Source organism: Adiantum capillus-veneris, chromosome 2 (genome assembly GCF_014529385.1).
Source record: "Adiantum capillus-veneris isolate H3 chromosome 2, ASM1452938v2, whole genome shotgun sequence".
NCBI classification, from domain to species: Eukaryota; Viridiplantae; Streptophyta; class Polypodiopsida; order Polypodiales; family Pteridaceae; genus Adiantum; species Adiantum capillus-veneris.
The window spans coordinates 93,989,972-94,015,745 of NC_140932.1; the positions used below are offsets into that span (position 1 = coordinate 93,989,972).

At 39.8% G+C, this 25,774-nt stretch overlaps 1 protein-coding gene across 1 annotated transcript; it reads right to left on the minus strand.

Annotated features, from left to right (window-relative positions):
- Positions 1-260: 260 nt before the first annotated feature.
- On the minus strand, positions 261-25,292 carry LOC147463207 (putative truncated L-gulonolactone oxidase 7, mitochondrial). The gene is made up of 2 exons (XM_086495749.1): positions 25,091-25,292; positions 261-1,207 (listed from the first exon to the last, which is right to left on the minus strand). Exons 1-2 carry the CDS (start codon positions 25,290-25,292, stop codon positions 261-263), a joined length of 1,149 nt encoding a protein of 382 aa, XP_086351875.1.
- Between the last annotated feature and the right edge of the window lie 482 nt (positions 25,293-25,774).

The window sequence follows — 25,774 nt, forward strand, 5'->3', positions numbered from 1 at the left end:
GCAGCGGAACCATGAAGGTGAGCCTCGATAAGGGGCTTTTGTTTCATGGGTTCACCATTGCTTGCAAAGAAGGTACAAGGTGTTTTTTAAAAACCAGCAACATGCTGATGATAGTCATCTTTTTTGACACCCATGCTTACAAACCATAGCTATTGACACTGAGCTGTAATTAGTATATGCATAAGCTATTTGCTGTCTGATGTAGTTACTGCACTCTTTGCTATCTGACGGTGAGCATCCGTTGCTTTGATCATCGTATATTATTCACTTGAAGTCAGGAAGGGCACATTGTTGAGCAAATCCTGCAGGTAGATGTACATATAATAAGCAGTCGTTACTACTGATGATATGCATGATTGCATCCAAGAGATAAGGAGAGAGCGGGATAGCCTGTCAATGAAGGCACCAGTCACATTCTTTGCACACACCCGAGCCTCTTTGTAGACCTTACCCGCTTGGCAAAAGTAGTCCATCTCCGGAGCACAATGTCTGTCTTCACTACACACACACAGCCCCTCTAGTGCACAATAATCACTATCAGAAGTTACATTTCCCACTATTTCTAAAACACGGTCTGACCACTCGTTTGAAAAGAGCCCCTTTGGATCAAGCATGTCCTTCGCAAGTAAGAACTGATGCATCTTTGGGTACTTGGATCGTAGATTCATGAAAGCGAGAGGCCTGTTCTTAGCCCAATGAGGCAACACTGCGTACTTAAAGAAGGCCAATTGCTCTATCTCTTCGAAGATATCCTCATCAAGCCTTGGCACGTGTGGGTGGTTTGATCGATGAAAGACCATGTCGACAGAGACGCAATCACCTTGATGGCCTAAAAATGCAGTTGATCTCTTCACATATCGGAAGAGGATGCCGGCATAGAAGTCGAGCGCGCAAAGGTTTGCTGAGGTAGTCATCTCTCTTAGCTTCTTCACATCTTTCAAGAAGTTGCTCACATTTTCTAAGGGGATGGTGAAGGAGGCTTCATGATAGAAGTAGCCTTTGGAGCCGGGCCTTGCCCATGGACAAGCCATGTTTGGATCTTGAGACCTAGCACAGCTCCCTGATGCTTGCATTTGATGGTTGTATCCAACTTTTGGTGCCTTCTCTTTCTGCAAGAACTGTAAGGTACGGCCATGCCTCAGTATCGCTGAGCTCATTATTGCTGCCAGTGCGCATTTACATACTATACACCGCTCGGAAAGTTCCTCTGCAGAGAAATTCGTGACAAAAGTTCAAGCATGCATCAAGAGGAACTAGAATACTCTCTCTCTCTCTCTCTCACACACACACACACACACACACACACACACATTTTTGTTGGCTTTCTAAAAGAAATTCTTAGTGTTGGGCTGGGTTAGGAGGGCTTCATAGTTTTCAGTGCATGATAAAGACTCACCTTTCATTTCACATCCTGTCTTTACTTTTCTTTGCATTCTATTGTTTTAGAATGCTAGGTTGGGTTAGGAAGGCTTCATAGTTTTCAGTGCATGATAAAGACTTACCTTTCATTTCTGAGCTGTCTTTACTTTTTTGGCTTTCTAAAAGAAACCCTTAGTGTTGTGTTGGGTTAGGGAGACTTTCATTGTTTTGAGTGCATGATGGAGACTTTTCATTTCGCATCTCTTTACTTTTCTTGCATTCTATTGTTTTAGAATGCTAAAGTGAAGCTTCACCTTACATAACTTTAGTAAATTTTACACACACACACACACACACACACACACACACACACACATATGGTTTTTTTTCATTCTATTATTCTAGAATGCTAAAGCGACGCTTCACCTTGTTTAGTTCTAGTAAATTCTACACACACACATATATTAATTAATATTTTTTAATTTCACCTTTCATTTCAAACTTCACATGGCTTTACATTTCTTGCTTTTTATAGCTTGATTCCAATCAATGTTAACATTCGAGAAAGTCTCTTTTACTAAGCGGCTGTTGATCGAGTTTCTTCCTCACAAAGAAGAAAACCGAAAATACTAGCAAATTTTTTGAGATTTGTAGAATTTTTGGACGACTTTCTCACATATTTCATCGGTTTTTCTTCTGTTTACCATGGTTTGCAGCTAGCTAGACTCGATTTTCAATAGGCTCGAGACTAAGCTGAGGCAATCCTTTCCTAAACATTGATACCAGTTTAATTCAACCTAGCAATTTTATTACTTTCTTAGTGTTTTTGAAAGCCTTCGTGACCTTTTCATTTGCTTTGCATTCTATTGTTTTAGAATGTTAGGCAGCATTCACATTCTCTGCATGCTTGAAAATGACTTTAGAGATCAAAACATTAAACAAAATATCCATAGGAGTTTGATCTTATGATGTAGTCTTCGAAAAAGTCCTTTTTGTCTAAGTGGCAAGTTTCCTCCTTACACAAATACAAAATGAAAATATTAGTAGAAATTTTTAAATCTGCAAAATATTCGAACTATTTTTGAGTATATTCTATTGGGTTTTTCTCCTTTGCCATCCTTTGCAACCGGCTAATTTTGATTTTCAATCGGCTTAAGTCTAAGCTTAGACACATCTTTCTCAAACACTGAGGTATTGATGAACGATTCTCTCATTTGAGATTAAAAAAAAAAACCACTTCACTAAATTGTTTAATTATTTTCTATGCTTATTTAAAAGCATTAAAATATTCTTTTGTTTTAATTTTTAATGTGTTTTTTAATTTTACTTCCTTTTCGTTTTATTTTGTTTGAAAATACTATTGTGCAATGTGCACCATTTACCTTATTATTGGGGCCCTTTCATAATATATAAGCCATTTGTTTTAGAAAGCCATCGTGATCCTTTCACTTGTTTAACTTAGTTTCTCTTCACCCACAATTGGCACCTTTGTGGCAATATGGACACCTACCTGGTCGAATTTTTTTTACTTCACCATCATTCCAATTATCCACAACTAGGAACACTGCACCATTTTGGGGTCCCCATCCCACATATGATATTACCCTTGGAAGAGGAGGCTTTGCCTTTGATTAAATAAATACGAGTCCGACCCGATTTGATATCTTGGCTCTCTAGCCCAGTGCATTATGGCTCATTTTCGGGTGTTAATGCCTCATGCTTAGGTTTTTCCCTCTTTTCACTAGGCATTTTGCGTCGTCTCCACGTTGTCTACTCTCTACCTCCACCCCCTCCTCTACATTTGAAACCATGGCGGCCACCACTAGCAACCCTATGCCTTATGATGAGCGGATCAGAACTGGATTTGCCCTGCTGGCTCTCCTTATTGCATCAGCTGACGACATATCATTATATAAACAAGGTGAGGGATGCTTCATACCCCTCACTTAGCCTTGTCTGTGCGTATTGTGTGTGTATGAGTAAAGAGAGGATTTGAGGGCTTTTTCTGGTCGATCTCTCACAATGTGGCTATGGAGTTAGTGGAACATAAAGGGGCTTCACAAGTTCGTACTCTGTCAAATTCGGCTCTCTCTTCCTATACACTCTGGATTGAATCGTGGTTTTTTTTTAACAAGAGCATTTTCTTGCCCGTTGGGCTCTGGTCACAATTAAATTTTGGGGTTTTTTACTGCACAATGAGCTAAACGGTTTATTTACACATGGTGTGTAGCATGCTACCGAACTGTGTGTTCTGCTGCATGAAAATATGATGTAAATAAAGGTGTTTCGTGCAGATATTTGGAGCTGGATGGTATTTGCAACATTATATGTGGGGATACATGGCCCGATTAGCTCTAGTTACATTTGGTATATGTTTACTATTAGGTTGATCGGCATACTCGTGGTGTCGCTTTTGTGACCCTGCGGCTATACTGTATACTACGGTTGGTTTAAAAGAAAAAAGGGTTTTTGAAAACACTTGTGGCTTCTTCCTGATACACCTGCACGCTGGTTGTATGGCAAAGCATACTGAAATTTGCAAGTTTTTTCATATAATGCATGGCATCTTAACCTTAACATCGGATAGTTTTATGATGAAGTTACTACACTTTTTTCGGTTTTTTTAAAAAGGGATTGGTACTCCATTCACTCTATGGTCATATTGACTTCTTCTTGCTTGACATACTTACCTGTGTTGATTGCCTAAGCCTAAATAGTAGATAGTTTTCTGTTGTATAACACAATATTTGTGGAGCCTTGTCTGACACTAAGGATAGGGCTATGTGATTTTACTAGGTTTTTTAAAGAAAAGAGAGGGTTGTAGAAGGTAAGGGTGATACCGCGCACTTGCCTGGTCTGGATGGGTTCCCAGACCAATTTTTTTGCATAGTGAAATTGCATTTTTTTATTGTAGGGCTGATGAAAGGTACAAAATAAACTTGGGGCTAAAATTAGAAATAAAACACTTGGACCAGAAGGGGTGGTGGCCTTCCAATCAAAATGATATGTATGTAAATATCTATTTAAGGACTTTAATAATCGGGTTATATAATAACCATATCTATAATTACTACCAAAATTTGCACGTGTCTTAACACTAGGTTGGTAACCTAACAGGACATAAAAGTGTCCTTTCAGGGTTTTGAAAAAAAACCTCCAAAACCATAGTAGATCCACTCATTTGTAAAATCCTTTCATGAGGTTATAGTTCAAGGCCTACTACACATGTTAAAAATAAGAAACTTGTAAAATTTCTCATCTTTTGGTCACACCAAGCCTCCAAAGTTGATGGACCAGTACATTTTCACTAAAACAATCATTTCTTACGTTTTGTTGCATAAAAATAAGATTAGGGATTTTTGTAGGACTTGAGATAAATTCCCTAGTTAACTTCAATGGGTTGGTGATTAGAACATATGATTGCTTCTCACTCACTTTTTTTTGTTTTGCCAAAAGAAATAGGTACAAAAAAGTTGAATTTGTACCATTCTGCAAACCTATCATCAAAGTTTCTATAGCCACGCTCAATACAAATAATATATGCATGTTTTCTTAGTTCCCTATTGTCCTTTTAGGTTCATAAGGAGCCATGGAGCATGTCAAAAGAATAATACATCTCTTACCAAGGGGAATCTTGGGGACAAAGATGAAGTGCTAAATACAACAAAAATGAAAAAACTGGGTTCAACATTATGAGTTGTAGAATCCCATAGAAACTATTCATTATCTAGCCAAATTTGATCCTTATGACTAGATATGGTTACTACCTACAAAATGCATGTAGTTGTCACAAGAAACTAACAATATTGAAAAAGCTATACTTGATATACTAGAATGTTTCGTTTTCTTCTACAATTGAAAAAATCAACCATCGTTGTCTACTATGCAAAATAGGGTTTTAGGTGCCCCAAAACTCAAGGAATATTAGCTTTATGTTACAATATGCGACATAGAAAATCAAAACTGCATTTGGATATCATGAAAGCCACCAAAAAAATCATAGAAGAGCTAAAATTGGCTAAAAAACAGGATTTGATAATTTTTGTGATTTGGTCATAACTTACAACTTTAACATTTATTTCTCCCTAGAAGCATCAGGACATGTTGAGGACTACTAAAGATAGTTCTCTAGCATTGTAGACCTCACAAACATGAATTCTAGAGTGGTATAGTTGCAAAAAGTTGAAAAAAGCCAAAAACAGGACCCGTTTTTTCACACAGTTTAGGTTGTGAAATGTTGTGCAAGGACAAGGTTAAAGATGGAATTGATATTCCAAAAAAATGTCGAGTTTTTTGCAGCTCATGAGACAACTTTCTAGACAGATAGCACCTCAAAATCTATTTTGAAACTCTTGACATAATTCAAGGAAAATGGTCACTTAACAGGACATAAAAGTGTCCCATTACCAACCTAGTGTTAAAGGAGTGATGCCATTTTTGACTGCAAGTATTAAAATGAATTTAAAAAGAACAAAAACACAACTTTTACTTGGCAGAATTGGAATTCGTGATTACTTTGGATGATGGTTTTAAGTTAAAAAGGTTGTAAGTTGGACACATATAACAATTGATATAGTCCATTGACACCTGCAAAACGCATTCAAGGCTACACTTATTCGTTCCGATTGGATTGATTTATTGGGTCAAAAAAAGAGGGGGGGGGGTGATAAGTATGGTATTCCCCGTGTATCTTCGGGCTATACAATGGAGTTTAACGCATAGTTTTTGAGTTAGGTGGTATTTTCGACTGTGTATGAGAAGATACCCGGACCGAGAGTAGAGGTATAGAGAGAGTATTTTGAGGGATCTTTTTATACCGTTTTTACTTGCAATAGCAAAAATAAAAAAAAGCTCATTCAGAAAGCTCCCTCGTGGAAAGATGTTTAGGAGGAAGATTTTTCTATCCCTCCCTCCCCTCCATCTCTGTCTCTCCATCCTCCCCCCTCCCCTCCTCTCTCTCTCTCTCTCTCATATATATATACACCTTTTTATATATTCCTCTCTCTATTGCCGCCCCCCTCTCTCTCTCTCTCTCTCTCTCTCTCTCTCTGTCTCTCTCTCTCATGTTCAAGTGAGTGCGAGAGAGAGAGAAAGAGAGAGGAGAGAGAGAATAGCAGGGAGGAATATGAGCAAGAGCGAGAGAGGGGGCGGGGATAGAGAGAAGAATAAATAAATAAATAAGTATATATATAATAATAATAATTAATTAAATAAATAAGTATATATAATAAATGAATAAATAAATAAGTGTATATATATATGTATATATGTATAGAGAGAGAGAGAGAGAGAGAGAGAGAGAGAGAGAGAGAGAGAGGGACACACACACACACACACACACACACACACACACACACACACACACACACACACACACACACCTAAGTACTTATACAACTAGTCTTTAACCTAGTACAAAAGCCGACTCTTTACCAGGTTTGGTTTAGGATTTCTTTAGCCCCACAACCCCTCAATACAAAATCCCCCCCATCCCCCCCCCCCCCCTTTTCTTGGGACTGGCCCCTTAAAATATCACTTTGATAACTTTTTAGCCTCTCAACGGTGCATGAAGTATGTCGTCACGATTTGGGGACACTACCCCAAAATAATGGTAACTGGCGGGCATTTCTGGTTACTGAGTTAAATGAGTGTGCATATCGAGTAGTTCACGCTTGTTGCTTACAATATCTACCTCACGACCTTAATGTCATGTGAGCTCTGTGCACCCGCACGTTGCATGATGATGTTTTTTCTCTCTTCTCTCCCGCTCAATCCCCCTATGGGGCCATGGCCGCTACCGTTTTTAGCCAAACACTTTGGAAACCAAGCAGAATTCAAAGATGCAGGTCTGCATCATCATGAAGCACTATATAAAGGTGAGGATGGCCCTAATCCCCTCACTTAGTCTCTTTGCGTGGTGTTTGTGTTGGAGTAAAGAGAGATTTGAGGGCTTTATCTGGAAGCTTGCCTACTCTCTATTCATGGAGCTTGTGGAGAAAGATGGTGCTTCTTAGGTCCGCATTCTGTAAAAGTATTCCTTTACTGGTTTTTTCCACCAGAGGTTCTGGTTTTTTCCACCAGATGTTCTGGTTTTATATGGTTTGCAGATAATTTTTCTAAACTAAAGTAAGAAAGATGGCGTGGCTTGAGATTTAGCAGCCATGAGCATTAAAATAAATTAGTCCATGAACTTACGTGCTTTCTTTGGTCTTTTTAGACTACATAGGTAAAATAAAAAAACAGTGGTCGACATACATTTTTTTGATTTGTTTTGACTTTGGGCATAAAAGTCACTTGGCTTGAGCACATAAATGAGGATTGCAAGGATTTTTGAAGGGCTTTTTCACATGACTTGTATTTAATGACTGCACGGGTGTAGGTATCTCTCCACCAATGCTTTGACGAGCATTCACTCTAAAAAAAACTGGGATTTGGCCATCTTTTTGATGTATAGGGATAACTGGCATTAGGTCGTACCCATGCACTTCACGGGTAAGCATGGAAAAAAGTATGAGGCTTAGGTTTTGGGCTCGTACTTCTACGTACTGACTCAGTATTTTGGGCTATTAGGTACGGCTTTAGCCGTTGATGCCATTAAAACGCAAGATACACCAGTGATGTATCTACACAGTGGCTGGGTATATTGGGATAATTGTAAAACAAGGGGGGCTGGGTCCGATGGCCCATCTATAATATTGGCAAAATATGATTTTTTCTTAAGTGGTTTACGGTACTATGGCAAAAACTTGCCGTGAAGGCGCTAGGGTTTTTTCTCTGCAATGTAAGCGGCCTCGCTGTCTCAAAAGGGAGTCTCTCCAGTCATGCCGATTCTGCTTATTGCTAGGATTTGGCGGCCCACCTCCCTCCTCTATATAAAGAGGTGAGGGCGCTTCTCTGCCCCTCACTTAGATTTGTTTGTTGTTCTGCTTAAAAAGAATTGCGTTTTGTTTTACACTGAAGTATGGAGCTCGCTACAATAGTCACTCAGGTTGGCCACTCTGCCCATGCATATTTCTTTGCAGGTTTTTTAAAAGGGGCATTTTCACTTTGTTAATATTGCTGTAGATAGTGTTTGATATTGTGGGTTTGCATGAGGTTTTTGCTACGAACTTGGTTATGGTCCTCCATGGACGGTGAGTATGTATGATAATGATATTATGGCATGGCTTTTTACCCTTCCACTGGGTCTCATGTGATGTTGTACTTCGTGGTTACTGAGAAAGGTAAAGGTGTTTCAGGTACCAATAGCTACCATTTATATTTGCTGTTTCCTAATGGCATGAGGTTTACATTGGCTTTTGAAAGCGGGCTTTTTTGTTGCCGCTCTACTGAGCTTGATTATACTCTATCGGCAATAACCAAGCCTACCTTGGTGGCTTAATGAGCATCAGAAAATGCTACGTGGGTTACTTAATACTGTTGCTTTTTTTAATTAAAATTTATAAACACCATCAAAGAGTTGACTGGAATGTTGCGTGGGTTACTTATTACTATCACCGTTTCACTTGAGATTTATTACTCCATCAAAGGCTTGATTGGCCTTGTATATTGGTGGACAATTATGGATACTTACATAGTTTGAAGGTGTTTACTGCACACTAACTATGATTGGGTAGTTACATACATGGGTGATGATGTCTTTTGTGTCCTATTGCTCACTACGTTTAAAAAAACAACACACAATGATCTTTAGGGTGTTGTACCCGGCTGCCGAGTATGGCTGCGCTTGACCTTCACTTTGGTAAGGTTAAGTTATACAGTTTTTGCATTCACTCGGCCAGATGTTGCTCCCGTTATTGCTTTGATTATTGTTTTAGTGTTAGCACTTAAAAAGAGACTTCATGGTTTGGAGAAAGGCCGTGCTTTTAGTAGTGCTCCTTGTTACTTGGATGGCTTAAGAGAAGTATATGGTAAAAGATGTACAAATTAAGTTTAAGGGATGTTTTGGAGTCCATTCACTATGATAGGTATCTAACCTAAAAGCAAGTCTTAACGAGCTTTATAATTTAAGAAAATTGTTTATAAAACTTTTTATTAAATTCATTTGGTGGAGCTTTCATAAACTAATAAAACTGTTGAAAATATATGAAAAAGAGGAAATTCTAACACTTGGATTAGAAAGGGTGATTGCCTTCTAAACAAAATGGTACGCTTTGCCTAGAAACTCTGGGATTCTTTTAAGAAAATGAGGGAAAAGATATATTGTTTTACTTTGGACTTATCTTGTAAAAGTTTTAATTTTTTTTTGTAAGATTGACATGGATAACAACTGGTATAGTCCATTAATACATGTAAAACACATCCAAGGCTAACTGAATTGTTGTTTTGATTGGATGGATGTAGGTAAGGACTCTATCTTATCTTGGAAGGTTTTTTTGACTTTGGCAAGCTGTACTACATTGGATTACACACTCACTTACTATTTGGGAAGTTCGTTTGTTATTTGTATACTCGAATGAGACCTCATTCTTACAAACATTGTACAAAAATAATTCTAAGACTTAGTTTATTTTGTACTTATCTTTTCGATTTTCTAAAGCCAAATGTCTTTTGAATGTCATATTATTTATGGTAACACACACACACACACACACACACACACACACACACACACACACACACACACACACACACACACACACACACACACACACACACACACACATTGTTTCTTGCCTTTATGTTTTCAGCATATTAGAAAAGCTATACTAACCCCTAAATGTTGTCATTTTGGCTATATATCTCCACTATAGAACCCTTAAAGGGTCATAATGGTTGCAAGACCCTAATAATGTGGTTATATTTTTTTTTTCTGGCCTCACCTACTTGCCGTGAGGTGCAGTGATGGATCTGCTCTACTCTGCCGGACCACATCAGAGGCGGCTACCCGTTTTTAATTCCCTAGGAGGAGCGTGCTCTACTTAGTGCTCTCTGCACGCTACATGCCATGAGTGATGGTGGTCTTCCTTCTTCTATTTAAAGAGGTGAGGGTGCATTCTGCCCTTCACTTAGCCTTGTGTTTGTTTTGCTTGCATAAAGAGATAGGACTGTGTGTTTGTTTATTCTCTGTTGCAGCAAACATGGAGCTTGCAACTCAATCTACACAGATTGGCCACTAAGCTTGTTATTAAGGTTTTCTTTTCTTTTTTTCTTGTCTTAGGATAATGTAAACAACCGGCTATGGTAACCATTGTTGCTCAAAGCTTGGTAAGGCCCAATGTATGGGTTGGCCATACCTAACAATACATTGGATGGTTTAATACACATGTGGCAAACTAATGATCCCGCTACTTCTTAAGTAATTGAGATGTGGCTTAAGCATTGTTGACCACTTGACTTAGCAAAACTCTGATTTTTGGCTACTCTGCGTTAACTGTTCATTTGGTTTAAAAATATTGAGGTATGTTGTAAATAACTGCTGCCGTTTGGCTTGGCAATGTAGGGCTCTGTTGTTAATGGCATGACATACTGATGGTTCATAAAAATATGTGGGATGGGGGGTATACCTTGCATGTTTACTGGTTTTTGGACTTGTTACCGATAGAGGTTGCATGTCGCACAAAATTACTAGCCAAATTGAGTAGTGGAGTTTTGGCCCGACTGCGTACTATTATTGGATTTTTTATACACAATGGTTGGGGTTTTTTTTGGGGATTGCCCCGACTGCATACTAACGCTGAACTTGTTCAAATTAAATCTTTTGGGATGGGGGGTATACCCCGGGTGTTTACTGGTTTTAAACTTGTTATTGGTAATGGTTACAGATCGCGTAAAATACTAGCTAATTCTATATTGGGGGTTTGGCCCGACAGCATACCAATGTTGGATTGTTCATAGTTGGTAGGGTTTTTTGGGGGTATACCCCGGCTGCATATTGATACTAGACTTGTTCGTTACTGGTTGTTTTGATAAGATGTTACAATACCTTTGCATTCACATGGTCGGGTATAGTCGAAAAATAAACCCGTAAAGGCGTATATTCCTTTTACTTCATGGTTTGACATTCGGTCTGGCTGGATACCGCAAGGGTTCTCTACCACTTGGTTTGCTAAGAGTTGTATAATTAAAGTAAGTGACAAACAAACGCGGGAAAGGACTGGTTTCCATGAACCCTAATGGGCATAAAACAATAAATAAACAAAATCAAGCTTGATATCCTTGAACTATAAATGGAATTTTTAAGGCTTCTTTTATGGCTTCATGTGGTGAGCTTCACAATATGGAAAAGTAAAAACTAAAAAAAAACTAATAAAGATGTTGATGGGGGAATAAGACACTTGGACTAGAAGGGGTTATGGCCTTTTAATCAGAATAATATCTATGCTAAAATATAAACTATGGGTTTTAAAGATTTTCTTTTTTGTACACATAAATACTGTGGACTAAGCTTGTAAGTTGAGAAAAAGTTGTAAGATTGACATGGATAACAATTGGTATAGTCCATTGATACCTGTAAAACACATCTAAGGCTAACGTATCTGCTGTCTTGTTTGGATGGATGCAGGTAAGGACTCTATCTTATCTTAGAAGGTTTTTTTGGCTTAAAGCAATTGTCCACACATGATTACACATATACCTATTGTAGGGGAAGTACTTCTAATATATGTATAATGCAATGAGGCTTCATTCTTATAAACATTGTACTTATCATTTTCCCTTTCTATGGAGCCAGCTGTCTTTTGAATGTAAAAGTTCAATTATGTCTTATTATTTATGTTAAAATAGCTACACACACACACACACACACACACACACACACACACACACACACACACACACACACACACACATGTTTACCTATACAGTAGTTTGATTATATATATAAAAACCAAAAAAAGCATGTATTTTGGTACACAAATCCCTTGTGGTAATACTTTTTGGAAAAGGAAGTAGTTGAAAAATGGGGGGTTAACCTTTCTCCTCCCAAACGAGTGAATGCATGTTATTGTGACGCGCTTTTTGTGCTAGCATTTTCAAATTAGCACATCTTGAAATAATTGGGCATCCAGTAAATTGTTTACAAATAATATCCAAATTTGTCGGAGGTTGTACATTTGGATTCCTTGTTTCAAGAGCTTTCTACTGATATACAATACATCATATATCTTGGCGATGTAGCTCATGTTATTGTACTAGTTAGCATATGTCAAAACTATGCTAGTTATCATTGTCCGGGACATCAAATTCAGTGACACGTTAACATGATTTTACCCAAACACATCATGGGAACCCACCCCTTTTGAGGTAGCTACTTTCATTACCTTAAACCTCACGCCCGCTGGCTCTGTCTGTCTCACTTAACTACATTGCAATGCATATGATAACCCCTATACGGGGTCTCTCTTTCTCTCAACTCCCTGTATGTAAGCAGGAGGGGCCATAGAGGCGGCTTGGGAAGCAATAGCTACTGAGTACTTGATCGTGGGCGTCTTCACCTTGAACTTGCCTGGAGGCGCTATATAAGGTGAGGGTGCTCTGGCCCCTCACTTAGTCTATGGGTTTATTTTCCTCTGCATGTGTTTTTCAAGAAAAGGTGTGAGGGATTTTTTGATACTAAGCAGCTATGGAAGTTGTTGAGCTACCATCTGAAGTTGGTACTCACCTTGATACCTTGATGAGATACATTAATGTTTATTCTACTAAAAACAAGCAGTCACCAACTAACGGTACCTGGTTTTTTTTCTTTGTTTTTTTTTTTTGCGACATATCTAGGCAATTAAAGATGGATTGAAATACATTGATGATCATACTAAGTACTGTTTGGTTTCTTGGCCAGTGTAGGGGAATTAGTTTCTACCTTTTTTAGCTTGTACAACACCTGTAAATCATTTTTTGATGAAGGTATTTGTTTAAACCATATAAATGGTGCTTACTGTGGTAATATTTGGAAACGAAAATGGGGGATCTTATATGAGATACTGTTGTATGACTAGCCTAGTGTCGGGGCTATTTGTCACTTTATTAGATATATGGAAATTTCTACATACTACTACGCAGTGGGAAAGGGGTTGGTTTCTTTTGAGCAAAAGGTTGGGTTTTTTCTGCTTGAACAACACGTGTAACTCTTTTTAGATGGTATGATAACCAATGCACAACCAATATAATGGTGCTTTAATGTGGCAGTACTCGGGCAGTGAAAAATGGGGGACCATATACTTGATACTGTCTTCTTTTTTGGCCTAGAGTTGGGGCTGTTAAGACTTTGTATCAGATACATGGTAATTTTTGCATACTACTAGGTAGTGCAAAGGGGCTTGATTTATTTTGAGCAAAAGGTTGGGGTTGTTTTTTTTCCAGCTTGAACAACACCTGTAACTCATTTCAGATGATATGGTAACCAATGCACAACCAGTATAGTGGGGCTTTAAATGTGGCAGTACTCAGACAATGAAAAATGGGGGATCTTCTACTTGTTACTTTCATTCTTCTAGCTTGAAGTCGGGCCTATTGAGAATTTGTATCAGATACATGGAATTTTTTGCATACTACTATGTAGTGTAAAGGGGTTTTTCTCCCTTAGGCCACGTTTGGGTTTGCTATACTTATAAAGGATCCTGCGTAGTAAGTTATATTGCATAAAGTTGATAGTACTGGTAACATATATGGGTTTTTTCTCCTTACTAATCTTCTTAACTTGGGCTACACTTACAAAGGATCGCGCATAGTAAGTTATATCGCATGAAGTTGACAATACTAGTAACATATATGGATTTTTTCTCCTAACTAATCTTTTTAACTTGGATTCTTTTAGTGGGGTTTTTTTTCATAAAAACTCTAGTAGGATGACAGTCATACATGAATATGAGATTGTTAAGTCGGCTTGACAAAAGTGATGAGAAACACTTTATGGCTTCATGGTAATTAGTTATGCTAGTGAAATCGGAGCCTAATAAAATTGACAAAGATGTTTTGTTATTGGTACATATCTCAAGCTGATAATTAGGTTACTTTATGCTTTTTGATACTTGAGAATTTGAGCCTAAAACAAATTGGCGTAACAATTTTCTAAAACAAACTAACCTATGGGTTAAAATAAGACACTTTGGATCAAAAGGGGTAATGCCCTTTTGATCAAAATGACATATATGTTAAAGGTCTTTTTAAACATTGGGATATAAAGGAAACATACAATTACTAATTTTTTTTTAATGAAAAGAACTAAAAGACATGAACATTTTTTGACAGTGGTTTTAAGTTAAAAAGGGTTGTAAGTTGGACATGGATAATAATTGATATAGTCCATTGACACCTGTAATACACATCCAAGTCTAACGAATCTGTTGTCTTGTTTGGATAAATGCAGGTGAGGACTCTATCCTTTCTTGGATTTTTTTTTTTTTGGTTTAAAGCTATTGTCAGTCAAGATAATATACTTGCTCTTACCACTTGGGAAGTAATTCTTTATTGGATCAGTATCATTGTATACTAGAATGAGGCTTCATTCTCATATGCCACGTACAAAGATAATTCGAGGACTGCGTTATTTTTGTACTAATTTTTTCCTTTTCTCTAAAGCTATCTGTCTTTTGAATGTAAAAGTTCAATTATGTCTTATCATATAAGTTAAAAAAGCTACACACACAGATACATATCTATATGTATATATAGATATATATGTGTGTGTTACACACACACACACACACACACACACACACACATAGATATATATGTGTGTGTGTGTGTGTGTGTGTGTGTGAGAGAGAGAGAGAGAGAGAGAGAGAGAGAGAGAGAGAGAGAAGGGAGAGAGCTCTCTCCACAAGGGAGATTTTTGTGATTTTTGCTACTGCAAGTAAAAATCAAGAAAAAAGCTCCCTGAGAAAGCTCCTCGATTCCCATCCTTCCGATCCGATAGGCTCTAGTTACATTTGGTATATGCTTACTGTGGGATTGTTAGCATATTGGCTGTGCCGCATTTGAACCTGCATCACATTTTTACTGTTGACTGGGTGTGGTGCTACATACTATGTTTCGGGTTGTACTGCATACTATGGTTGAGGTTTTGAAAGCACCTGGGCTTTTGGTCTTGAAACACTTGGAGGCAGGTGTTGTGGTTGAACGGATTGAAATAAGTAGGTTTTTTACATGTTATGCATGGCATCATAATATTTGTTGGTTTTTTGATACAGTTCCTGCGTTTTTTTTAAAGCTTTTTCAAAAAAATGATGAAAAGGATTGGTACCTCGCTCACAATTTAGTATGTTGACTTCTTTTGGCTTGATATGGTTTGCAATGTAGATGCCTAAGCCAAACACGAGACAATTTTATGTTGTGTAACACAGTGTTTTTGGGAGTCTTGTCGGATATAGAGGATAGGGCTACTGAGTTTTGTTGGGTTTTCTTAAAAAAGGAGAGAAGGATGGAGGCGATAAGAGTGATCGTGCATGCACTTGCTTGGTCTGGATGAGTTCCTAAACTAATTCTGATGCATTATGAAAGTACATGACCACCTTGCTATGTAATATATAGTATTGTAGGGTTGAGGAAAAGGTGCAAAATGCTTTGGGGCTGAAATTGGGAGTAAAACACTTGGATCGAAAGGGGTGGTGGCCTTCCAGTCAAAATGATGTGTATGTAAATATCTATTTTAAGGATTTTAAAAAAAAGTCGGGCTATATAATAACCATACCTATATTTACTACCAAAATTCACTGGTATCTTAAAGGAGTGATGACCTTTGTTTTACAAGCATTAAAATGAACTTAAAAAGGACAAAACCACACCTTTTCCTTGACAAAACAAGAATTCATGAATACTTTGGAGGATGGTTTTAAGTTAAAATGGTTGTAAGTTGGACATGGATAACAACTGATATAGTCCGTTGACACTTGTAAAATGCATTCAAGGCTAACTTAGTTGTTGTCTTGTTTGAATGGATGCAGGTGAGGACTCTATCCTTTCTTGAAATTTTTTTGGCTTAGCTATTGTCCGCCCTTGATGTACCAGAATCTTACCACTTTATGGAACAAACAACACAGATCAACCTTTGTGCTTATACACTATAATGAGACCTCATTCTTATAGCTATGCACAAGAATAGTTCTAATTTGTTTTTGTGCTACCCCTGGTCACTTGTCTAAATCCAGCTGTCTTTTGAACTTTTATGTTCATCTATTAAAATAAAATAGCTAGAGAGAGAGAGAGAGAGAGAGAGAGAGAGAGAGAGAGAGAGAGAGAGAGAGAGAGAGAGAGAGAGAGAGAGAGAGAGAGAGTCTCAACATAGATACATTGACCTTCTATTGAAGAAGGTTTTGAATTTGGACCTTGTACTCTCTGTCTTGGGGTAAGTTTTATCATATTTTGGTAGTCACGTCTGTGAACACACTTCCGACTATCATGACACCTTTTCCCTCACTAGGAGGTCCTTTTTCTTGATGTACAAGCAAATCCAAAATTTTAGGCCGCCTTATCTTTGTACTTCCGTAGTAAGAAATGTCAGTGCTTGTGCTTCTTCTTCTCCTTCAAGCTTTGTGTGTGCAATCTTGATTCCAAAAGAGAATATGAGAGTAGGCTTCGTACCTCTTGAACCCTTGGCCTCACTTTCTTAGGTTGAGGTGATCTTTGATCAATGCTTGTAGGGAGACATATACTTCAGAAGAGTCTTGAAAAGTTAGGTTGATTTAGACCTTCGTTTCTAGTATAAGAAGCACTAAATATGTAATTTTATCTTTTTGTGCAAAATTTTGGATAGTGAAAAATTCTACAAAGCAGATTCTGTAGTATGCTTTAGGTTGTGCTTTGTAGCATATGTTGATTTTGTGCAATTTCTTATGTATGCAAACAACTTTTTCATCAAGTGCAATCATTGGCCATGGTTGACAACTATGTTGTATTTGCTGCATGTTACTTGTTGAGGACAAATTGGATAGGAACACCAACAATGTGGCCATAGAACATATGTTGATTGCAGAAGATGTGTGGAAGATAGCGCAAGGGCCTCGATGTTTGTTTCCTTTGTATGGATACATGGTATGTTTAGGATGTTACATGCTCTAACAACTATATTAGACTTGTTTGGCTATCATTGAAAAAGCTCATTGAGATGTTAAATATATACAAGATCATGCCTTGATTGTGATGTGTCAAATGCTCTATTATTACTCCATATATTTTCTCAACAAAAATAGAAAAATAACTTTGAGATACTCTAGCCTATTTCTGTGCAGTTTGTATGAAGACATAAATTTTACACATCTTTGTGTATAATCTTGAACATGAGTGTGTGGATGTGTGCTTATAAGAGCTAAATCTCTCTACCTCTCTATCTACGAAAATGTTATTAGAGCTTGGGTGTAGCTAAAGGGCTATAAGTTTCAAGCAAAAGCTATCATGAACAAGGATATATTAGATGCAGCTAAACTTGGTTCAAAAGGTGGTAGGTGGAAAGGGGTAGAGTTTCATGAAAAACTCTTAGCCCTGACATGGACTAGCCTAAGTCTGGGGGGCATCTTAGGGGAACTGGTAAGGAAGTGCAAAAGAGCAGCTGGGGTATTGGAGTGGGGGGAAGAAATCAGGGCACTTCAAGAACTCGATCTTGCATTGGTCCCCCTAAATCTCTAAAGTTTTAGGACCACCACAAAGCCCCTATTGGATAGAAACTGCCAGGATAGTGAATAATAAGGGTCTGAATCAGCTTGTTCACTTCTGGGATGGTAACAATAAGAGCTGGAAAACCATTGACTTTCTGGCAACCTAGTATCAACTAAATGTCTATGAGATAGAGTGATAAAAGAGCTTGGCAATGTTGTAATGTCAATCTGTGAATCTGGGATTGATTAGAAGTCCTGGAGATGGCTCGGAAGTAGTCTTTTCTGGAAACCCCATTCTAAAGGCATATATCATGCATTAATACACGAAATAATTGTTCTAGTTCCCTTAACAAAATATGGAAGAGACAATGGTCGGAAGAACGATGGGAGGAAGTCATGGAGAACATCTGAAAGCCAAAGTGGCTGCAATTTATGAAGATATTTTTGTGGAAGGTGATTTGGGTTGCTCTATTGATGGGCATAAAGATCCAAGAAAGAGGAATTGGGCCCGATTGATGCTTGGGGTGCATGATAGCTAGTGAAGATCTGGCCCACCTATTCATGGAATGCTAGGCAATCAGAGGCACGGCATGAAAAATCTGCAAGTGGGTCCAAAGGACATGGCAGATCAGGTTGTTCAAGACTGATCTATGTCTTGGTGGCAAGAAGATGGAAAGTCGTGCTCTTCTTATCTGCAATCAAATGGTCAGGTACTTCTTCTTTCACCATATATGACAGGTGAGAAACCCTCATGTGTTTGAAGAAGATCTTGTTGTGGCAAGCTTCTCAGAGATTATACAAGAAAGCGGAGTGATGATCTATACGCTCCAAAGCAAGCAACACTGGTCTAGGGCTACACATGCATTGTTGTCAACTTGCGATAAGTAAAAGCCTAGAACTATAGTTCACCTAACTTGTAAAGCCGGTATGATTAGCCTCGGTAAGAAGCAGTAGAAATCAAATTTGTAATCTTCAGCACCTCAAGGCTCACGACCTAAGCTTGACGTTATTTTGTAAATTTTAGTGCTTAATATAATTCACTTACAAATTGTGAGTTTTACAGAAAAAAAAGTTGCAAGCAAAAGCAATCACTCAAATCGAGACATGCTAACCATGTTTCGCTCTTTGTTGTTGGTATCGAATGGGGACAATATGTCAATTGGGTGCTCATGTGTGTCGGATGAGGCCTGGTGCGACAGGCCATGGATGGCTCAGGGATAGGTGTTAGAAGCCAAGGCGAGCGTGAACACCTGGCACGAGAAGGGCCGCCACACACAGCGGAGTAAAAATCACCATGAGTAAAAATCACCATGTAGGAAAAAGCCGGAGTCGCTTGGCTCAGAGATCTTGGAGCACTTCGTGGGGCCATGTGCGTTCTATTTCTCTGTGTGTGTGTGTGTGTGTGCGCGCGCTGTTTGCCCGTTTCCATGTATGCAACGTGCAAGTCGTGAGAGAGGCGACAAGAGGGATCAGAGAGAACTTCGGATGTGGCGAAAGGTTTTCTTTTGCACAGTGGAAATGGACTCTTGCATTAACAGGATGTTTAATAAAGTAGTGCATTTAGGGACCTGTGTGCGACAACGAGAGCAACAACAGAGCAAAAAACCCACGCAGTGCAATGCATGCACAAGACGGAGGGATGTAGATGGACATGACACCTACATGGGAATGCACTACAGTTCCTCTCTCTCTCTCTCTCTCTCTCTCTCTCTCTCAGGTAGGACCCAGGTAGGCAAGCAAAAGCAATGGTTGAAATTGAGACATGTTAACCAATCTTTCTCGTTGTGTGTCTCCCCCTTCCCGACTCTCAATGTTGTAGCATGCAAGCTGTGGCTTTAATTGCAGCTCTGGCACTTTGAAGGACATCAGGGCGGCCTCAACTGACTGTCAACATCAAGACTCCACTGAAGAAGACCTCTCTCTCTCTCTCTCTCTATGGTAAGATACCTGAAGTTCCTGAACAGGGCTGGCGGCGCCAGTGTCCGGGAAAAATGTGTCTCAACTTAATATCGTGCCAAACTTTAATTTCACAAATGCCAGTTGAGGGAGAGGGGAAAAAGGAGAAATTTCGCCCCAAAATAGAGAAAAAGTAAGGTTTCCTCTCTCTCTCTCTCTCTCTCTCTCTCTCTCTCTCTCTCTCTCTCTCTCTCTCTCTCTCTCTCTCTCTCTCTACCATTTCCAAAAAACTTCACAAATCTACTAATTTTTTTAAATGTTTTTAGCAGATTTGTGATGTTTTTTTAATGGTTCTACACGTTTTTTTTGTGGCTTTAGACATTTTATTAAAAAAATTTACAAATGTCATTGAACAATTTCAAATAGAGAGATTCAAAGAGAGATAGAGAGGTTGATATAGAAATAAATTGAGTTATAGAGAGAGAGAGAGAGAGAGAGAGAGAGACTCTTGTGATTGATAGAGAAAGAGATTGAGATAGATAGAGAGGGGGAGAGCGATTGATATATAGAGAGGTAGGATAGAGATATATATATATAAAGAGAGCGACATTGAGAGGGAGATAAGAGGTAGATATAATAAAATGGTATCATGATTCCAACCCCCCCTTGCCACGTGGTGCTTTTCCCTACCTCTGGTAGCTTTTAGGCGAGTGTGCCCCGTGCGAGGTGAGACAAGAGACAATCAAAGGCAGGAACATAGAGCAAAATGGGTGCAAGAGAGCCTACAAAAGGCAAGCAAGAGGAAGCTTAGAAGAAAAATGCACAAGGTGTGAAGGATCCAACACGCTCTGCTGCTGCCGTTGGCGATGATGTGTAGGGTGTTCAACAAAGCACTACTGTGTTCGTCTTTTGGGCTTATGTCGTAGCGTTCATCATCTTGCTCACCTTCTCTATGATCCTCATCTCGAGCATCGTCCCGTTAGAGAGAGAGAGAGAGAGAGAGAGAGAGAGAGAGAGAGAGAGAGAGAGAGAGAGAGAGAGAGAGAGAGAGAAGCGGTAAAGTTTGGGATTGAGGAGGCTTTTGCACTGTGAAAATCACAGTGTTCAGAGCAAAGGAGGTCATGCGAAAGAGCCCAAGGCCCAAGGCCCATGTGGTGGTGCAGATCGTCCTTCTGAGGGCTACATTCTAGTGACACCCAGCATGGGCTCTGCCTTGGTCATGAGCTAACCCTAGAGGGGCCGCCAACTTTGTATTCTAGAGCAAGTTTGTAGGCGCTGCCAGGCTAGCGGTCCCAAGCACTCTCTCTAAGCACCAAGGGTTTTGTGAATATAAATGATCACAGTGTTCAGAGCAAAGGAGGTCATGCGGAGGAGCCCAAGGCCCAAGGCCCATGTGGTGGTGTAGATCGTCCTTTTGAGGCTACTTTCCAGTGCCACCTAGCGTGGGCTCTGCCTCGGCCATGAGGTAACCCTAGAGGGCCCTTTGTATTCTAAAGCAGGTTTGTAGGTGCCACCGGGCTAGTGGTCCCAAGCACTCTCTCTAAGCACCAAGGATTTTGTGAATATAAAAGAGAGCCAAGAAAGGAGCAATATCCGCTACACAAGCAAACATGGATAGAGAGGTGATATCCGCTGCAGAATGGTTTCATGAACACAACTACACAAGCAAACATGGATAGAGAGGTGATATCCGCTGCAGAATGGTTTCATGAACACAAAGGAGTGCCAAGAAAGTAGCAACGTCTGCTACACAAGCAAACATGGAGGGGCCTGTGACGCTCTTGCACCAGAGCTGATCGTGGTGTTTAGAGTAGAGAAGGTCACGTGCCAGAGCCCAAGCCCAATGCCCATGTGGTGTTGCACATCGCCCTTTTGAGGGTTGTTTTAATCCAATGACACCCAACATGGGTTCTATCTCGGCCCACGAGCTAATCCTAGAGGTGCTGATAGTTGAGTATTCTAGAGTAGGTATGCATGTGCCAGGTGGTGGCTCTCTCTAAGCACCAATGGTTTTGTGGACACAAAGTAGCACCCCGAAAGCAACAATATCCACTACACAAGCAAACTTGAAAGAGGGTAGAACGGCTCCTCTCTCTCTCTCTCTCTCTCTCTCTCTCTCTCTCTCTCTCTCCTGGGGGAGGTATTACGCCCCCCCATCGAACGCGTGTCAGTAACTCCTTTCTCCGGCACCTTTGGGTAGTGTTCTCTAAGCGGACATGAGACATTGAGGAGAGATCAAAATATAATTTTGATAGCCAGCTTGACACTACGAAGTCCCTTTTCAACGTTACACTTGCGATGAATGATGCTTGCAGCATTGAGAGAGAAAGAGAGCTATCCACGTTCTTGCTCGCAACACCGAGAGAGAGAGAGAGAGAGAGAGAGAGAGAGAGAGAGAGAGAGAGAGAGAGAGAGAGAAGAGATCTTTCTTTTGTGAGCTCACTTAAAACTATGCTTTGCTAAGAGGAAGGAGTTTTTCCAAGGTAGTAGGATTCATGCTGATATTCATGATAATAGGTTAAATGAAACAATCAACTCTCTCTCTCTCTCTCTCTCTCTCTCTCTCTCTCTCAATGTAGGGCTTATGTAGATATTGTTGGCATGCCTAAGCACCGGCGAAGGTCTTACAGTTGTATTGGTGGTAAGAGAGAACGAGACTTGCCACAAACAAAAGAGGAAGGAGAGAGAGAGAGAGAGAGAGAGTAGTTTTCTTGATCTTCTTTTGTGAAATTTGTCAAGAGTGAGGAGCTTGAGGGTAAGAGGGCCATGCCGCCGCTGAAGGCGGCGCCATTTTACTAGTAACAAGTGAAAGGGTCACGATAGCTTTCAGAAACAATAAGAAAGTGATAAAATTGTTAGGTTGAATTAAACTGGTATCAATGTTTGAGAAAGGATTGCCTCAGCTTAGTCTTGAGTCGATTGAAAATCGAGACTAGCTACCTGCAAACAATGGTAAATGAAAGAAAAATCGATGAAATCTCTGAGAAAGTCGTCCAAAAATTTTGCAAATCTCAAAATTTTTGCTAGTATTTCCGATTTTCTTCTTTATGAGGAGGAAACTCAACCAACAGCAGCCGCTTGATAAAAGAGTCTTTCTCGAACGTTAACATTGACTGAAATCAAGCTATAGAATGCAAGAAATGTAAAACCTTCTGAAGTTGTGGTGAAATAAAAAGAACTAATTAATATATGTGTGTGTATAAAATTTATTAGAATTATGCAAGGTGAAGCTTCAGTTTAGCATTCTAAAACAATAGAATGCAAAAAGAACATCACGATGTGAAATGAAAGGTAAGTTTCTCTCATGGAGTGACAACAATGAAAGTCTCCCTAACCGAACACAACACTAAGGGTTTCTTTTAGAAAGCCAAAAAGTAATGTTCGATACAATACTCAATGCCCTTTTTGAAGAGAGAGGTACACAAATCTCAACATGCTCTCACAAAGGCCTAAAAGAAATCATAATAAAAAAGTTTATAATCATTAGCTTGTTATGTGATACTAATCCGCAAGCTTTATCCGATGGTCAAGAGATGCACTCAAAATCCAACCCTTTACTAAGAATTATTTATGTAGTCCAAAAACCAAAACACCAAACAACCAACTCCTGGAATGAATGACCTCGTAATGATGCCGGTTGCATGGGCGGTCGTGAGGGGAACGGCGACGGGGTTTGGGTTGGCTGTGCTGACGCAATATCGAGGTGAGGCCTGCAGCGTGCTGCGTAGAGAGAGAGAGAGAGAGAGAGAGAGAGAGAGAGAGAGTCCGCACTTTCCGCCTCCCAATATTTTATCACACATTTCCAAAATGTCCTTCAAATTTTCCAAAAGTCCCAAAATACCCCTGGCCACTTGTACCCTGGTCATGAGATAAAAAAGTTTGTAGCTTTTCATAAGATGCTAGGCTTTCGAGATGAATCGCTTCATTATTTTTTAGACGTAATCGCTTTTTTTTTGTGAGGCAATTTGGGACAAATTACATGCTAATCACTCAAACACGGATCTCAATTGTCGAGAGAGAGAGAGAGAGAGAGAGAGAGAGAGAGAGAGAGAGAGAGAGAGAGAGAGAGAGAGAGAACCGGTGGCCTGGAGGAGGGGTGCACATAGGCAAGTCCTCAGTGTACACAACGTTCATTCTTTGGGTCCCGACTGATCCCCGCACATTGAGAGAGAGAGAGAGAGAGAGAGAGAGAGAGAGAGTTGGTTTGTCAGACGTAAGCCACTCCAACGCCCATAAGGATAGCACACATGTTGAGAATGTCGTGCACGACATGGTTGCGCAGATTGCTAGGAGCGGTGTGTGTCGGGTAGGGCCTGTCAGAGCAGCGCGACACTTTGGCCAAGCACTTGGCTGTGCATTCGCGATCGAACACGTGGTACACCTCCATCCAAAAGGTATGAGTGATATATGGCCGTGAAACATTCGACTTGCACATCCCGCCAATCCACCAACACCACTTGGTTTTGCAGGCAGTTGGCATGGCATTTGATGAGCCGCAATTGAGCAGGAGGATCCAAGTATCCGCCTCCACGACATTAGGAAAGAAATGGAATCATTTTTGGGCCTTTTAGCTCTAGTGAGAGAATGCTCCTTAGCCAATAAGAAAAAGGCTAACATTACGTTGAAAAGCTTTTTGTCTCATTTTTGAAAATATCCATGAAAAACATATTGGCGAAATTATCATTGTCATGAGAAAAGTGAGGCGCTTGATAGTGACATGTTGCACAAGCGCCGAGCGCCTTTTTATGACCAAATGTTGCTATCTCGCACAAGCATCAATCACCTTTTTATGAGATACTCACAATTCAAATTCGAACGGATTGTACTTGATAGCGATTGATAGGTACTATTTAAGATTGTGAAGGGGTCAGAACCAAGCGAATAAAGGCCCATGAGGGGTCTTGAGGGCCTCTACTCGCTTGGTTATGACCTCATGAGGCCCTAGGCTTAAAACGGTTGTATCTTGAGTTAGAGACGTTGGATTTCAGTGTTTAAAGTGCTATCCGAAGGTTTTTGGACGTTTCGAATGCATCCGTGGTGTTCTTTTTGTATTTTGAAAACATCTCTTATGTGTTGTCTCTCATCGCACATCACATCACTCATTAAGATTCACGGACATGGATTTTCGTGCACACTTAAGTTGGGCTCTCGAAAAGCATTTTGTACAAGCATGCATTTAAGTGATCGAGCAAACTTTTACATATGTACTATGAGAAATAGAATTCCAAAAAACTCCTTTTGTATTTTTTAGGATTACCTCTCTCTATGCTGAGTTGGCGTTTCTTATAGGATCCAAAATTGAGTCCAACTTTCTCCTAATGATTCCCATCGATGGCACTCCCCCTCCGCTTTCAGTTCCGCCAAATCGTTGCTTTCAACCAAGCGCTTGCGACGGCGATATGGCCGCTTGAGGAGCTCCACTAGCAGCCTACCATCGTGAGCTGCACGACCATTGGATGCTGTCAATGTTTCTGGATCTACACTAAGGACATTGGCTTTGTCAATGTCCATGGATCCGGCTGAAGATGGATTGGTTTTGTAGCATAGAATTGGAGAGGCAAAAACAAATATACACGTTTTGATGTAGTGAATTCTTTGCAACCTTCCAGCCTTCATTCTCTTGCGGGGAGAGAGAGAGAGAGAGAGAGAGAGAGAGAGAGAGAGAGAGCACGCAACAAGAGAGATAGATGACATGGAGCTGCAAGGGCAAGGAAATGGGGCTCCACCCCAAACGCATAGTCTCACCTTGCTAGAGTGGCTACACCCGAAGTCAAATAAAGGAAAGACAAGGTTCAACAATGCATAAAAATGAAACAAAACAAAACAAAATGTTATATCCATGCCTCCAAAAGGCCATTATGATCTATGAGACCAAAAGGGGGGAGAGAGAGAGAGAGAGGGGGGGGGGGGGGGGGGGAGGGGGGGCTTTAGGGTAAGAGAGGCCATGCCGCCGTCGAAGGCGGCGCTGTTTTACTAGTGTGTCTAGAAAGGGC